We start from the raw sequence: 15,326 nt of genomic DNA on the forward strand, positions 1-15,326 counted from the left end.
TCTACTAGTCACGTGAGTCAAAGGGAGTGTCAATGTGGTCACGTGCCCTGCACAAATTCACCCTAGAATGGCTGCGCAGAGTCACAATTGAAGAAGTATGCCATGTTGTAAAAGACATTCAAGGACATTTTTGGAAAGGAAAGCAGCGGGAAGCCGACGAGACGGTCCCGCTGCAACTTGATAAACCAATTCTGTTATCCCAGTGTAGCATTTCCCCCACCCAGCCTCAACCGTAGTTTTTTGATGGGTATCCTCCTGAACGCCAAAACAATGCTGCAGCGAAGACATTCGACTATCCAAGTCACAATGCCTAAAATCTGCCCCGTCCTCGGGGGGCCCCTCTTGAGCCACCGAAGCCACTGCCGCCTCGGGAGAAACCACCTCCACGAGCACCGCCTCTAGGAGCGCCTCGACCGCCGCCGAAAGAACCGAACGAACCTCTTCCTCGTGGAGCGCCACGACCTCGGGGGGCACCTCTACCACCGCCTCGGGGAGCGCCTCGGGCACCAGCTGGTTTCTTGACTCTTGCTGTACCTGGCGGTGGTTTGGGTTTGGGCAGAAATCTGTAGACATTTAGCACCTCCGTTCTCTGCAAGAAGGCCATAACCACTCACTTCTCCAGTGGTAAAAGTTTGTCTCCTCCAATGTAGAATTTATCACCCGCTTTGAAAGAGGTAGCCTGGATGCCTTCTTGCGGTTTGATCGTGAAGTAGACCTGGTTGATCGGGCCCAGGATCTCATCCACTTTTCCTATCGTCGTCTGATCTTGTCAAAAACCATGTACACCAGGCTCTAGCCAAAAGATTTACGCACCTTGTTCTCGAGATAGATAGGTGCGTTGAAGTAAGGGATCTTTGCGTTGACGGATTCGCAGACCATTTCACCTTCGGTTGCGTGCATAAACTTTCCCATTTCTGCATAACAAAAATCAGCCAACAGAACAAACAGTAGAATACCGTCATTCAGACTCACCAAAGACTTGGGCAGGGGGCCCAAAGTTCTGCTGTTGGAAACCACCACGACCTGCGCATCACCACCATTGTTAGCCCATTTTGGCGCAGGGAAATTGTTGTGCGCGGACGGAGACTTCTCATTTACCTCCGCCTCTTCCTCCAAACGATCCTCTTCCTCTATCACCACCTCGAAACCCACCACGACCGCGCGAATCGCCTCGGAACGACATTGTTGCGGGTTCGGGACGAAAAGGGTGTTTTGTTGGCTTTTGCAAGACCAACTGTTCGCAGAAAGGACTTGGAGACAAAAATTATTTCATTCGCTGCTACCTTCGATGTTCCGAGCTGCGTTTCGCGGGCAGAATTTCGGAAAACACGTGATCGACACTTCAAATCGACACCGTACCCACACCGGGACGGCCACATTACTACAGTTCCACCACAATTATTGCACGACCCTGCCCCGATCCTTTATCATGAGCCATCAGAAGAAAGTCAGCTTGAATCCGCATGATCTCTGGGGCGTATTGAAAGGCGCAAGTATGACGGAAAACGGTACAGCGGGAGGCCCAACTGAGTCATCGGCACCCGCCCCTGAATCTCAGACCTCAAAAAGACCAACTAGCCCAACTTCAAGCAAAAAGATCCCCAATAGACCCAAAAACATGTCTACAAAGGCCGCTCCTGAGGGTGCTGCCAAATCCCAAGCCCCAGCATCCTTACCTGACTTCATCGTCGAACGCAACAAACTGTTCGATGAGCTCAAGAAAAAGCACGATGAGGAACTCGCCCGTAAGGAGAAATCCCCCATCCAGATCAAACTGGTCGCGGCTCCGGGTCAAGAAACCACAATCGAGGGCAAAGCTTGGGAAACTACTCCCGGCCAACTACTAAAGAATGTCCCCAAAGAGCGCGCTGGGCAGATTGTGGTGGCCAAGGTTGACGACAAGCTGTGGGATCTCGACCGACCGCTTGAAAAGGACAGCAAAGTGTCTTATCTCACCTTCGACGACCCAGAAGGCCGAGACGTGTTCTGGCACTCGTCGGCTCACGTCCTAGGCGAATGTGCCGAGCACGAGTACGGATGTCGACTGTCTCACGGTCCCCCGACAGCAATGGGCTTCTTCTACGACATGGCGCTTGAACCAGGTCGGTCTGTCCGCGAGGCGGAATGGCCATCGCTCGAGAACCGGGCCAAGAAATTCGCCAAGGAAAAGCAGGCCTTCGAACGGCTCGAGGTGTCCAAGGACGACCTGCGCAAGATGTTCGGCTACAGCAAATACAAGATGCACTACATTGAGAAGTTCATCCCGGACGGCGAGTCATCAACAGTGTACCGCAACGGCACGCTGGTGGATCTGTGCCAGGGCCCGCACATCCAGAACACGCGGAAAATCGAGTCGTTCAAGATCATGAAGAACAGCTCGGCGTATTTCCTGGGCGACCAGAACAACGACTCTCTGCAGCGGATCCACGGCGTGGCATTCCCGAGCAAACAGCAACTAAAAGAATGGGAGCATTTCCTCGAGGAAGCCAAGAAGCGCGACCACCAAGTCATCGGGCAACAGCAGAAGCTGTTCATGTTCAACAAACTGTCGCCGGGGTCGCCCTTTTTGTTGCCGCACGGCACCCGGATCTTCAACGCCCTTCAACAGATGCTGCGTGAGCAGTACTGGGAACGTGGGTACCAAGAGGTGCAGACGCCCAACATGTACGATGTCGAGCTGTGGAAGACCTCAGGCCACTGGCAGCACTACCAAGACGACATGTTCCGAGTGGTGGTCAAGGACGATGTAGCGGAGCCGATGCCACTAGCGGACCAAAAGCCCGATGGCAAGCCCGTGGCCGATCTAAAAGAAAAGGACAAGGACAAGGGTGTCTTTGCCCTGAAGCCCATGAATTGTCCTGGCCACTGCATCATGTTCCGTGACGAGGAGCGCTCGTACCGCGAACTGCCATGGCGAGTGGCCGATTTTGGCGTGCTGCACCGCAATGAAGCCTCCGGTGCGTTGTCGGGCTTGACCCGTGTGCGCAAGTTCCAGCAGGACGACACGCATATTTTCTGCACCAACGAACAAGTCCAGAGCGAGATTGAGGGCCTGTTCGACTTCATGCAACACGTCTACGGTCTGTTCGGTTTCCCCTTCAAATTCAAGCTGTCCACCCGCCCCGAGGGTTACATGGGCACGCTTGCCGAATGGGACGCGGCCGAAGAGCGACTGAAGCAGGCGCTCCAAAACTTCCGCGGCGATGACTGGGAGCTCAACGAAGGCGACGGCGCCTTCTACGGGCCCAAGATCGACATTACCATCTCCGACGCCCTCAAGCGCGAGTACCAGTGCGCCACCATCCAGCTCGACTTCCAGGGCCCGCAGAACTTTAAGCTCGAGTACCGCACCGGCGAGAGCACCGAGGCCGTAGCAGCCTCCGCTGCTGCTGCCGAGGACAAGGAGAAGCAGCAGGAGCGCGATGCAAAGGGTCTCGCTCCCGGCATGGCTCGTCCCGTCATGATCCACCGCGCCATCATCGGCTCCTTTGAACGCTTCATTGCCATCCTGTGCGAGCATTTCGGTGGCAAATGGCCTTTCTGGCTGTCTCCGCGACAGATCCTCGTGATTCCCGTCATGAAGGCCGCCGAGGACTATGTCCGTGAGATCCAGGCCATCTTCCACAAGGCCAGAATGTACGTCGACATCGACGTCAGTGGCAATACTTTGCAGAAGAAGATTCGGTCTGGCCAGTTGGCCCAATACAATTTCATTTTTGGTAGGTTAAACAACCAAAGCCTTTCTGATTAGTACTAACCGTTTTTCTTGCAGTCGTTGGCGCCAAAGAACAGGAATCCCGTACCGTCAACATCCGCAACCGTGACGACCCGGCCACCCAGAAGATGGGCGAACTCATTCCCCTCGAGAAGGCGTTGGAGCGACTCGTCAGGTTGCGCGACGAGAGGAGGTTGGAGAACAAGATCGATATGACCCACTAGAGAGCCAATCCAATCTGCGTCAAATGTATTGGGGGTTGGGGATTGCACCGTCAGTATCAGGGCTGGTTTCATGACCGCGTCCAATCCAGCCAGCCAGTCAAATCTGGTCGGATTGTTTCATCGTTCGTGCTTTTCGGGGATTTTCTTTCCTCTTTCCGCTCGTGGTGGGTGTTGAGCCTGGATGTCAAGACGTGTTGTCACCGTGAAGCATATAAAGGGTACTGTCCAGACTTGACCCAACATGGGGAATGGACAAGTTAAACGGGAACAAAACGACGTAGAAAAAGATGGGTGCAATCTACACGTCTAGTGGTGTTGAAAAGAAGCCAAAATGGCTGTGTTCTACGTAGGTTACACACTGTTCAGGCCGAGTTCCTTCTCATACGTCAATGGGAAATACGCTCTGTAGCTATAGAAGTTCTACAACTATTTGCATCAACGAAGAATATCGATGAAGCCATGGATCGAGACGAGGAAATCAAAGTTCATCCAAAATTCAAAGACGCACAATGTTCAATTGTTACCATTTTCCCATGAACGGTTCCTTACACACCTCAGGCAGGGCGCCGAAGAAAAACACCAGCCTAGAAACCAGCACAAAAGACATAACAGATCGCACCAGCCCAAGCTATGCGGCCTGCTCAGGTGTTTCGCCTTCTGCAACAACCGCCACAGGAAGACCACGACTGGGACTTTGTAAAACCAACGCCTCATGCCGCCTCGCACGCATAAAGTCCGAAACCGCCCGGATGAGAATGAACCAACCAACAATCATCAGAATATACGATATCCAATCCGCGCCGGTGAAGCCGCCCATTCCGCTCTTGGAGTCATTGGAGCCATCGACCGCACCAGGGTCGAAATTGTGACTGTTTGGATCCGGTGGCGACGTGCTCGAAAACTGTCCGGGGTTGCCGGTATCTTGATTGCTATCGCTCGAACCACTCATGTAGAAGCCGTATTGGACTAGGGTCAAACCCAGGCCGGCTCGGCTGCCATGTTTGGCTGCATGCGTCGTGTGAAGGAGGTATGTGAGGAGGAAACCGACGAGTTGGAATGACATGGAGATCATGCCGTTCCAAACAAACGAAAACACTGAGCCTACGGGTAGACCGTCGACGTAGACTTCGTCGGAAGACATGCCGGGGGCCAAAATCGTCGTTTCCCAGTATGGAGGAGTTGCGTCGGCAGCTGCTTGTTCATATGACTAAAGAAGGAGTTAATGTTAGGTTCATCACAAGAGGGGGGCAACAATTGACTGACTGGAGGCTTTTCATCGACCGGCTCCCCTCGTTCGGGTTTGGCAGATAAGTTGGCAAAAACACCGTCCATCGGCCGGGCGGGTGCTGGCATGGGTCTGAATACAGGCGTTTCTGTAACTCGCCGCTCAACTGCAGGCGCTTGACGAGCATCGGGCGCAGAGGGCGGCGATGGCGAGGCATCTTGTCTCACCGCCGCTGTGTCCGCTCTCAGTAACCTTTGTCTGTCATCGCCATCGTTTTCGCCATCTGACCCCTCTCCGTCGTCGAAGGTGTCTGCCAAATCTTGATCGGCTGTGTCGGGTAAGGGATCCTGGGCTAGGAGGCGGCGCGACGACGGGGAGGATGCTCGAGATCGGAATGAAGGGGGAGGTGAAGATGGAACGCCGTGAGGATGGTCGGGAGAATCAACTTCGTCATCGTGCGAATTTACCTAAAACCTACAGTCAGAGATGCCATACTGATGTTGTGATTGTAGGTGGGAGTAGAATGTGTCAGCCTGGGACGAGGAGGGTACATACCGCTTCATATCGCTGGGGGCCCATTTGCGAAGACCTGCTGCTGCAGGAGCACCCTCTCTGAAGAACACAAAAGGTGAACGCTCTGAAGGAAATAAAGGTAGCGACAAAGAGTGATGTGGGATTAGGGATTAGGGAATTCAAGGATTGTGGTGGGAAAGGTGTGGAAGGATGTCGTCGTAGCCGACGTTCGACCAGGCAGGGATGCAGCACTACTGGTCTGGTAGTAGTCACCTATGGTAGGGGCAGTAGTAGTACGTGGAAGGCCATGTCCAACTTTCAGGCGGTGGAGGGTTCCAGTTCCATGTTCCCCGGCACTCGCCACTCGGCATTCCGCAGTCATCAGCCTCAATGCGTCAGTGGAATTGTACTCCGCCGTATACTGCTAGTCTTAATCGATCCTAGTTCAGTATAGATGGCATGCACTAGCTTGATCAGTTCTAGCCGCATCTTATCCAGTCCCGGCGTCATCCAAATTAATTGTGCATCTGTTTGGCTGCTCCACGGGCTCAGATCAGAGAAATCTCCATGCGCCTGGTATCTCTGCCAACAACAACGGGAAGCTGATTGTCTTTCTTCGATCGACCTCAAACATCACATCATGGCAACCGCACAATCGGTAATGACCTCCCTGCGGCGGACCATGTGAGCAAAGCTGACGCGTTTGTCTAGGTCGCCGTAAAGCACTGGGCTCGGATCATCAAGCGATGGCCTGTCGACCGAGTCCGTCCAGAATATGTCTCCTTTCAAAAAGTCATGCAGGATCGCCTCCAGAAGGCCACCTCCCCAGCCGCTGCCGCGGATAATGCGAAAACAAACGAAGCTCAACCCGCCAGTCCTCCTCGGTGGGACGAAGCAAAGGAAATGCGACAGGTCAACGTCCTATACTCGCTGCTCGAAGACCGATATTTCAAAGCCTATCCTATCCCGACGAAGTTGCGGCACCCCCGAAGCATGCCCACTTACTATGACGATGTGCTTAAAGAAATGGACGAAGCTCCGAGTCGGACATGGTTCCAGTCCCTGATGAACAGGATTAAGGGGTCTTTGCGGTTTAAATGAACGAGGCCAGCTCCTCTTTTAGCCCATGTCAACAAATGCCCAACCGCCTCAGGTATTTAGGCGTCTGGTCCCAGTCCCCTGCGCTGGCTGCGTTGGGAAGGACGACACTACAGTTTGGTCGTTCCGGCAAGGCAAATCACAGCTCCACTTTGATCTGTCGGTTTATACGGTCAGAAAGGGATATGATCTTGGAGAGCAAGACTATCATTCTGGCGAGAATCTGGAGGTGTCACAGCTGTACGACCTACTGGTGGCGATCGACCGCCCGGCGATAATGCTTCCCAACACCGCCAGAGGCTGCAGTTCGGAGGTCGTTCAAGCTCAATGCGTCAAATCCTGGAGCGCGAAGCCACACATACTGTCAATGTGCACGCCACGACATTGGGTGAAGCGCGAGCCTGAGACGGGGAATGCCCAAATGGGTGGCTGTGCGCATCTCATCGTGTGTGCATTGGGAGGTGGCCATACCATGAACGGGGCACAGGACCGCACGTTGTAACGGGATATTACTGACGTCCGGAAGATGGGGGTTGAGTGGTGTACTCTCTGGGATGAACCTGGGGAGAGACCTTTATTGTAATAATGTACTTTATATCTGGAATGTATTATACAACAGTACAACTAGAGCAGCCGATAGACAACCGCGGAGTATGGTTGACGCACTGGCAGTGGATTGCAAAACTCTCCCCTCATCAATCGCGCTCCACCGTGGATTGAGCCGCGGCTAAATATATAATTCAGGATGCTGTAATATCAAAAGGTCCGTCTACAAGGTGTACATCACTATCAACAGGACACACACGAAGTCACTCCTTTCATTTCTTCGCCTGTCTGACTAGTAGCCCTCTTGCCTACCCTGTCTATCTTCTCCTCAAACTCCTCGGTCCCATTCTGGTCTGCCTAGGGATTAATTCATCTTCTCCAACAGCTGTGGTCCCACCATGTCGAGACCCAGCACCGTCAACCCAGTGGAATACACGTACGGGGCGCCCAACACAGGCTCGACGGCGCACTCGATACCGTACCCGGAACCTATCTCAGCAGTGAGACACCACATCGCGGGGATCCTGGTGACGGTGTTTGGACTTAATGAGCTACCACCGGGGACGAGCGACATTGCAGTTCTATGGCTTCTTCACCCACGTCTCCAGACACAGGCATGCATGGCCCCCTTTGCAGCGCACCTGATCAGTGAATGGAACAAGCACCGATCGTCAGTCAACAACAGCAACTCCAAAAAAGGCTTGATCGCCGTCTCCTTCGACCAGCGCAACCACGGCAGCCGCAAGGTCAGCGACATGGCCAACGAGGCGTGGCGCACGGGCAACGAACACCACGCCCCCGACATGTTCAGCTGCTACGCCGGCACAGCGGTCGACACGTCGGTGCTGCTTGACTACCTGCCAGGCTATATCTTTCCGGAGCCGTCGGACCCGCGCCGGATCGTGCAGAATCTGGTGCTGGGAGTCAGTCTCGGCGGCCACGCGGCATGGCACTGTGTGATGCAGGACCCGCGCATCAGCGCCGCCATCGTCACCATCGGATGTCCCGACTATGCCCGTCTGATGAGCGACCGTGCTCGCCTGAGCAAGCGGAAGTCCTGGCTCGACGGCCAGGGCTCCAATTTCTTTGGGTCGGCGGATTTCCCGCCCTCGCTGGTCGAGGCGGTTCAGAAATACGATCCCGCCGGCCTACTTTGGTCGACTTTGAAAAGTGCTACTGGGACAGATAGGAGACCGTATCAGGAACACTTGTACGACGGCGACCAGATGACGGCTGAAGAGAAACAAAAACTCATGCCCCTGATGGTCAGGTGTTTTGGAAACAAACGCGTTTTAAACCTCGCCGGTGGCAGCGACAAGTTGGTCAATTACTCTCACAGCAAGCCCTTTTTGGATTGGTTGAAGAAGGCTATTGGCAGAAACGGCTGGTTCGAGGGCGGTGGCTTGTATTTGGAGGATATTGTCTACCCTGGTGTCGGACATGACGTGCCGCCAGAAATGGTTACCGCCATGGTCAAATTTGTCAACGACACATTGCAGAATGAGCAGGTTGTCACTCATGCAAAACTGGGTAGTAAGATGTGATACTGTAAATATAACTACGAGTACAAAGAAGGGAAGGCTAAAGAGCGTGTCAGATGAAACTGAGGTCGATTGACTGCTGAACAGTGCAGTTACCTTGAACATCGTGATATTCAGGCCCGATAAACCAACTGTTGTAGCTTTCCGTGAGCATAACTCCATGGTGGTTCCCGAGCACAGTATTATTGTTCTTTTCTTTTCGGCTTCAAGTTTGTGTTTTGCGCTGTCAATGACATTGTCATTGTAAGGGCGTACGCTGACGACCACTCCGCCGGGAGTGGAGACGGGGCGAGATACGAGATACCGGCCGATCATTGTTGATATCAGTACAACTTTCACCAGTATTCATCGCGATATTTCGCCGTGTGCTTAGGGTCGACCTATATATATAAATAAACATACTCGCCCTCGTCTACCGATCAATCGTCTTCGAGGCTTATTCGGAACTCGAACCAGCAGGGCTGTGCCGAGGTTGGCTGGCTTCAGCAGAGGCACCCTTGGTCCACACAAGTATTTACCTATTGTGCTACGACTACTTCTCGCTTTTGGTATACTGTACCATTGTCAGTCTGTGGGAGGGAGCCAAGTGAGAATTCAGAAGCACACGGTCCGGTCGGAACATACCACACGGAGCATACTGATGTGAAGGTTCCCATTTGTGTTTATCTATTTATCTATCCACGTTACTCATCTTCGGCCCGAGATTGCGAACTACCATAGGAGAGTGCTGGGGAAGGCATTCTGTGATATCGCGACTGCACAGAGCATAGGAGTCCAGTCATTGCGGTTTATTCGACATTTTGAATATCTACATCATTGATGTTCAAGACTACCGGGAGGGTTATCAGTGTGCAACTTCAAGCGCCGACTTACCCGTGGAGTCAAATACAGCCATCAAGCAACTTGAACAGAACGACGAGCCTCACAGCCTTGGCTAGGCTGACCATATTTCTCCCTACGTTGACCAGATCCAGAACAATCTGCACACCAACAAAGAGGACCTGGTCTTTGGTTCAAAACACAAGGCCGAACGAGGCCCCTTTTCAAAGCAGCAGCACATCAACACTTTCACCCGCGTTTCACCAGCATCAGCATCAGCACTACTTCAGCACCTTACTCTCGAGATCTTCTTCCACCTCCCAATCCAAAATGGTGGCCAACCTGAACCTCAACGGCCATTCGGCGTCCTTCCACTCCTCACCACCGCCTTTACCGCCCGGCAAAAGCAAACACCACATTGTGATGCTGGAATCAATCCACTGCGCACCGCCCACATTCGACTTCCCACACACGATGGACACACACCTGCGCACCACGCCAGCCCAAGTGGCGGAACGCATCCGAGACGCCACGATAGTGATTGCATGCGTCGTGCCCGTGACGCCCGCCGACATGGACCAGGCTCCCCACCTGGACATTTTGGCGGTCATGGCCGTCGGGATCGGCTGGGTCGACAAGGCCGACTGCGCACGTCGAGGAGTCACTGTCACCAACTGCATCGCGGGCAACGTGGACGCCGTGTCCGAGCACTTTCTGGGTCTGTATTTCGCCGCTCGGAAGAACTTGGTCCGCGCACATCGGGCAGTAACTCAAACGCACGATTGGAAGGAAAAGGGGACTTTGACAAAGACGCTTTTCAGCTCCGACACCTCACCGAAGAACCAAACCGAAAATCAAAATCAAGATCAAGATCAAGATCAAGTATCGGCTCGTGGCGGTGGTGGTGCCAGTGGTCCACCCATGGGCTGTGGTCAAGAAGTGCTAGGGATCATGGGTTACGGGGCTCTCGGGAAGAGGATCGAAAAGTTAGCCAAGGCAGTTGGCTTTGGCGAGGTTTTGATCAGTGAGCGAAAACATGGACACGGGCACAAGGATATTCGACAAGGCCGCACCCCATTCACCGAGACCCTCCGCCGCGCAACCACAATCTGCATCTGTCTCCCCAAAGAACCAGACACAGTCGACTTGATTGCTGAAAAGGAATTACGCCAAATGCGACCTGATGCCTGTCTGATCAATTTGGCCCGTGGTGGCATTGTCAACGAAGCAGCTCTGGCAAAGGCCCTGAGAGAGCACTGGATAGCATGTGCTGCGACGGACGTTTTAGAGGTTGAACCGGCCTTTCCAGGTTCGAGTCCATTGGTTCCGGAGGAAGGCGGTGAGGAGGTGCCGAATTTGACGATTTGTGAGTTTCACCAAGACCAGATGCCAGTGCCCTGTTATCCATAAGTCGACTCCATTCTTCTTGTTCTCCTCCAATCTACAATGCTGACTTTTGATCATTTCCAGCCCCCCATATAGCATGGTACACACAATCCACCATCGAAAACTACAAACGTCTCCTGAAACAGGGTATCGAAGGCTGGGTTGCGGGGACACTACAGCATGGTCCGGACAAGGTTGACGAGGTGGTTGTTGTGCATGGTGGTAAGGTTTGGAGATGAGACCTAATACTGAGCAAAGGGGAGTAGGTACTATATCAGCGAAGAGAAGTAGATCTTACTGTATATATCTTGGATCAAATTCTAGACAAATGCCAGTGGGAGGTGCCTAGGAATCTATCTAGGTACAGTATCTAGTGGATTTTGGCTGTATTGGCAGCGAATGCCATTCGAAAAATTAAAGACATACCGTGCATGTATGGTCTATAAACGAGTGCGGAGCACCTACTAATGTGGAAGGTACCAGCATTTATTAATAGCCTCAATTTGACATCGAAGCTCAAACCAGTTTTGTCTTTTAATGCTCGCAACAAATTAATCTACTCATTCATTGATGGGGATCTGCTGCTGCTGCTTGACCGAGTAAAATCGAACTCATACATCCATTCGAGCCTTGTTGGCCCACTGGCAGGCCATGCCTCTGCGCATATCCATATTCATGCCCACGCCCATGCATGTTTCGAGAGTGACTGCCTCTAATAGCCCTTCTAGACGCTGTCAAAACCGCATTTGTCTACCCAGAAGATCATGGTCTGGACGGACAAAAAACAAGACCCCAGCATGGTAAAATAATCATAACACATCAATGGCTTGGTTCCGCCATCATCATCTCAATCATGCACCTCAGCATCAATCAGCCACCCCACTGTTCGGACTTGTCGTCGTTTACCACATGCCGGAGCACGTGATAGTGTCAATAGGGTATCGTACCGACCATTCATTGGCGGTCGTCAGTCATGGCTGTATCCTGTCCGAGAGCATTTCCCCGAGCAGTCCCTTCACCATGATGAACAGCTGGTTGAGGTTGCTTACTAGGCGTCGGAACAGGTTCCGTACTGCTCATATTCCTCAACTGCTCTGGGCTCGGTCTCAAATTCTCGACAGGAGGGAAAATGGGTGTACCGCTGACGGTTCTCTTCTCCACTGATCCAGGTAGCTTCGAAGCAGCAGGCTGGGACAGAGCTGCCAGAGGAGGTGACATTCGGTTTGATTTCTGCGGAATCATGGGTGTCGGAGCAGCCGGGACCGGTGTCCGCTGCTTTTTGGGAGAAAGACCTGAAAACGGCTGTGTGCTTGGAGTCTGTGCTTGATGAAATTGGTTCGGCCCGCGTGGTGTGGCATGCGGCTGTATCACGCCATTGGGAGTTGCGTGTGCATAGCCGTTCATAGAAGATTCAGTGCTAACCCCTGTACGTTGCTCTGCGTCAGAAGCTTCAAGTTTTTGAGGAATGCCGGCAACGGGTCCAACATCCATATTGCCTTGTGTTGGAGACATGGTCGGACGGTTAATCACTGGAGATGGAAGGCGGCCGGCGTTGTTCATCGACTGACCGTTCACAAGAGGCTGGGATGGTTGACGAGGAGTGCTCTGTGCGGCTGCAAATGATGCCTGATTTTGGACAGTATCCTGGTATTGACGTGCAGTACCACTGGAATCCACGGAACTGCTAGGCGCGGTTTGAGGAGTTGGATGAGGCTGCTTAGTATCCTGATTTCCAGCCGAAGAATGAGAAGAATACGGTTGTTGCTGGGAAGTGGCGTTTGTTTGAGGCCACCCATTTTGAAGTCCCGCAGGCTTGATATCTTGAGGAGGACTGTGAGGATGGCCCGAAGAGGTATGTTGCTTAACATCGGCGTTCTGTGGACGAGATGGAGAAGTGATGGACGGTGCAGGTGGCGACGAATGCGGTTGATAGCCATTGGTAGCTGACGCTTGATTTGGTGACTGGACGCCATCCTGCTGCTCCTGTTTGGGAATCTCAACGCCCGCGAATGTCGACTTCGGTTGCGGCGGACTTGGTGGGACTGGCGACGAGGACGGCCCGACTTTGAACTTGAGAGAGATCTTGGGCTTCTTCGCATCTTCTTCCTTGCGCTTGCAATCGTTGCAGATGAAATGAAAGTCCTCCTTCTCGGCTGCGAGTTTGGATATGCCCAAGCATTTGCTGTGTTGCCAGACATTACATCTCTCGCAAGCGACACTGTGAGAACCATCATCCTGGAAGTTTCATTAGTTATGCAGCCAACCAGTCGCAGAATGGCAACACTCACAAAGTTCTTTCCATGCATGCCACACCCCGAGCAATCAAAAGTCCAATCCTCCTCGGCGTTGAGTTCCTCAAGTTCCTTTTTGTTCTTTTCGATGCGGTCCTGAAGATGTCGACCGGACCCTCGAATTTGACCTTCTTCAATCCGTTTCTGCTCGAGCGAGTCTCTAGCAAGCTCTTCCTCTTTGAGCAGTCGTTTGTATTCTCGGTCCTTGATTCGTTGTTCTCGGGTCATCATTCGATACTGTCTCTCGCGCTCCATCTTCTCCTGTCTTGCTTGTTCACGACGAGCAGCAGCCAATTCTTCCTGTCTCTTGCGTTCGGCTTCTGCTTGTTCCGCCTCTCGTCGTTCTCTTTCCTGTTTGTCTGCAAGTCGGCTAGATCGTTTGGCGCCCACCATCTTCTCCATCATCATGAGCTCGCGCTCACGTCTCTCAATCTTCCGTCGCTGTTTCTCCTCGGCAGCTTCAATGACGGGAATGACCTCTTCGATAAGTCTGTCTCGTAGGGCCTTCTCGTTGGGGTCCTTGGATTTCTTGAGACTTTCGCATAGTTCTTGGTATTCCGAAAGAGTAATGGCGATGCACTCCCATTTGTAACCACCAAACGTGTCGACCTCCCAGCTTTCCTGCTTCTTATCTTCGGTCGCCTGGGTGTCATCGTTGTTATGATCTTGTTGGTCTTCCACGTCCGGTGTCTGAGATTCCAGCTTTAACCGCTTGCTCTCTCTGCGCCTAGCAGCAATGGCCTTTTTGGAGTTGGCTTTGGGTTTCGCTTTCGGAGCGGCGGGCAAAGGAGGGTCAGTGCGTCGATAGAATCGATTATCATCGAGGAGATAATATTGCCGATCATGTCTATCGTAACCGAACTCTTCGATACGCTATTCAGACTGTGGTCAGCTTGAAACGCACCCTGGAAGTCAATTGAAACTTACCCATTCGGTTTGATCCACTTCGCGCGGATGTTCAGGCATCTTCTCTCTAATGCGATCGGGATTCCAGAAGGTCCACACCGTCAATTGGTGCAGGACTCTGATTTTGGTGAAGATGTCAAAGTCGCGAAACCGCTTGGGCTGTTCTTCATCGCCGTAGGGGTTAAGATGTGGTGCTTTTGCCAAGTATTGCCGTCGAGTGTACTCATCCCAGATGTCATAACTGTCTTCAAGTTAGTCATGGAAAGGATATAGCAGGGATGGTAGACTGACTTGAGCCCCCGATGAGACGAGATCCATTTGAGCAGGGTCAGGCCGATTTCTTCAAGCTTTTCGGAATAGCCTGGCTTCAGGCACTCGTTCTCGAAATCCTGAGAGACTTGTTTTAGCGATCCCGCGCACCAAATCTACTCCGCCATGGCTGCAACTGCTGAAGCGCACATGGAGAGCAAGGGGGACTAAACGTACCTCGATGTCAAAATCGTCGTCAATCTTGACGGCCTTGCCGAACATGAAGATGTATTGCATCACGGAGGCAAATTCCCACATGTTCCGTATCCGTTGAAGCAATCCGGGTTCCTGCTTCTTTTCTTCTGGCGGAGACGCCTCCATCTCGTCGCGGGTGCGTTTACGAGGCATGATGGTAGAGCCCGCGGGCGATGGCGAGCGTTTCTATGTCGCAGGGGAAAGAGTTTGCCAGATTACTGCACGCCAGAGGTTCTGACTGAAAGACGCGCTGCACAGCTGTGATACACATGTGTAGGTGGTGGTGGATTGATATTGTGGCAGATGTGGAATTAGGTTGTAGTTGTGCCGTTATTTTGAGCAATGTCGCAGACCAGGACTTTAACATTCACACGCGCAGTTAGAACGCCAGAATCGGGCGAAGCGTGAGGCGCGACGAACTGGCCAAGATCATTTCGGAAATTCGTTGTTCCGCCCGTGACTTGTTAGCGTCCCGTTGCTGCTAACGCTAACTAGTGTACTATGTATATTTCCACGATCGCTGCTATAATAGTAGTGCTAGCGCTTGACAGGGTATAT

The 15,326-nt window shown here is 52.7% G+C and overlaps 7 protein-coding genes across 7 annotated transcripts; 4 read left to right on the forward strand and 3 right to left on the reverse strand.

Annotated features, from left to right (window-relative positions):
* Nucleotides 1–33: 33 nt before the first annotated feature.
* HMPREF1120_03614 (H/ACA ribonucleoprotein complex subunit 1) lies at nt 34–1,262 on the reverse strand. Its single transcript, XM_009157693.1, has 5 exons — nt 1,099–1,262; nt 973–1,023; nt 814–914; nt 615–760; nt 34–563 (listed from the first exon to the last, which is right to left on the reverse strand). The coding sequence occupies exons 1-5, from the start codon at nt 1,181–1,183 to the stop codon at nt 311–313; spliced, it is 636 nt and encodes a 211-aa protein (XP_009155941.1). The 5' UTR covers nt 1,184–1,262; the 3' UTR covers nt 34–310.
* Nucleotides 973–4,449, forward strand: HMPREF1120_03615 (threonyl-tRNA synthetase). The gene is made up of 2 exons (XM_009157694.1): nt 973–3,719; nt 3,773–4,449. The coding sequence occupies exons 1-2, from the start codon at nt 1,289–1,291 to the stop codon at nt 3,937–3,939; spliced, it is 2,598 nt and encodes an 865-aa protein (XP_009155942.1). The 5' UTR covers nt 973–1,288; the 3' UTR covers nt 3,940–4,449.
* Nucleotides 4,169–5,999, reverse strand: HMPREF1120_03616 (uncharacterized protein). The gene is made up of 3 exons (XM_009157695.1): nt 5,720–5,999; nt 5,203–5,631; nt 4,169–5,146 (listed from the first exon to the last, which is right to left on the reverse strand). The coding sequence occupies exons 1-3, from the start codon at nt 5,741–5,743 to the stop codon at nt 4,568–4,570; spliced, it is 1,032 nt and encodes a 343-aa protein (XP_009155943.1). The 5' UTR covers nt 5,744–5,999; the 3' UTR covers nt 4,169–4,567.
* A 318-nt stretch (nt 6,000–6,317) lies between these two features.
* On the forward strand, nt 6,318–6,778 carry HMPREF1120_03617 (uncharacterized protein; the record flags this gene model as incomplete). The annotated part of the gene is made up of 2 exons (XM_009157696.1): nt 6,318–6,335; nt 6,389–6,778. The coding sequence occupies 2 exons, from the start codon at nt 6,318–6,320 to the stop codon at nt 6,776–6,778; spliced, it is 408 nt and encodes a 135-aa protein (XP_009155944.1).
* A 941-nt stretch (nt 6,779–7,719) lies between these two features.
* On the forward strand, nt 7,720–8,865 carry HMPREF1120_03618 (uncharacterized protein; the record flags this gene model as incomplete). Its single annotated transcript, XM_009157697.1, has 1 exon — nt 7,720–8,865. The coding sequence occupies one exon, from the start codon at nt 7,720–7,722 to the stop codon at nt 8,863–8,865; it is 1,146 nt and encodes a 381-aa protein (XP_009155945.1).
* A 227-nt stretch (nt 8,866–9,092) lies between these two features.
* HMPREF1120_03619 (glycerate dehydrogenase) lies at nt 9,093–11,592 on the forward strand. The gene is made up of 2 exons (XM_009157698.1): nt 9,093–11,047; nt 11,152–11,592. Exons 1-2 carry the CDS (start codon nt 9,682–9,684, stop codon nt 11,304–11,306), a joined length of 1,521 nt encoding a protein of 506 aa, XP_009155946.1. The 5' UTR covers nt 9,093–9,681; the 3' UTR covers nt 11,307–11,592.
* HMPREF1120_03620 (DNA-directed RNA polymerase) lies at nt 11,537–15,154 on the reverse strand. The gene is made up of 5 exons (XM_009157699.1): nt 14,751–15,154; nt 14,556–14,653; nt 14,286–14,505; nt 13,356–14,231; nt 11,537–13,302 (listed from the first exon to the last, which is right to left on the reverse strand). The coding sequence occupies exons 1-5, from the start codon at nt 14,919–14,921 to the stop codon at nt 12,022–12,024; spliced, it is 2,646 nt and encodes an 881-aa protein (XP_009155947.1). The 5' UTR covers nt 14,922–15,154; the 3' UTR covers nt 11,537–12,021.
* Between the last annotated feature and the right edge of the window lie 172 nt (nt 15,155–15,326).

This window comes from Exophiala dermatitidis, assembly GCF_000230625.1.
Source record: "Exophiala dermatitidis NIH/UT8656 unplaced genomic scaffold supercont1.3, whole genome shotgun sequence".
In the NCBI taxonomy this organism is placed as follows: Eukaryota; Fungi; Ascomycota; class Eurotiomycetes; order Chaetothyriales; family Herpotrichiellaceae; genus Exophiala; species Exophiala dermatitidis.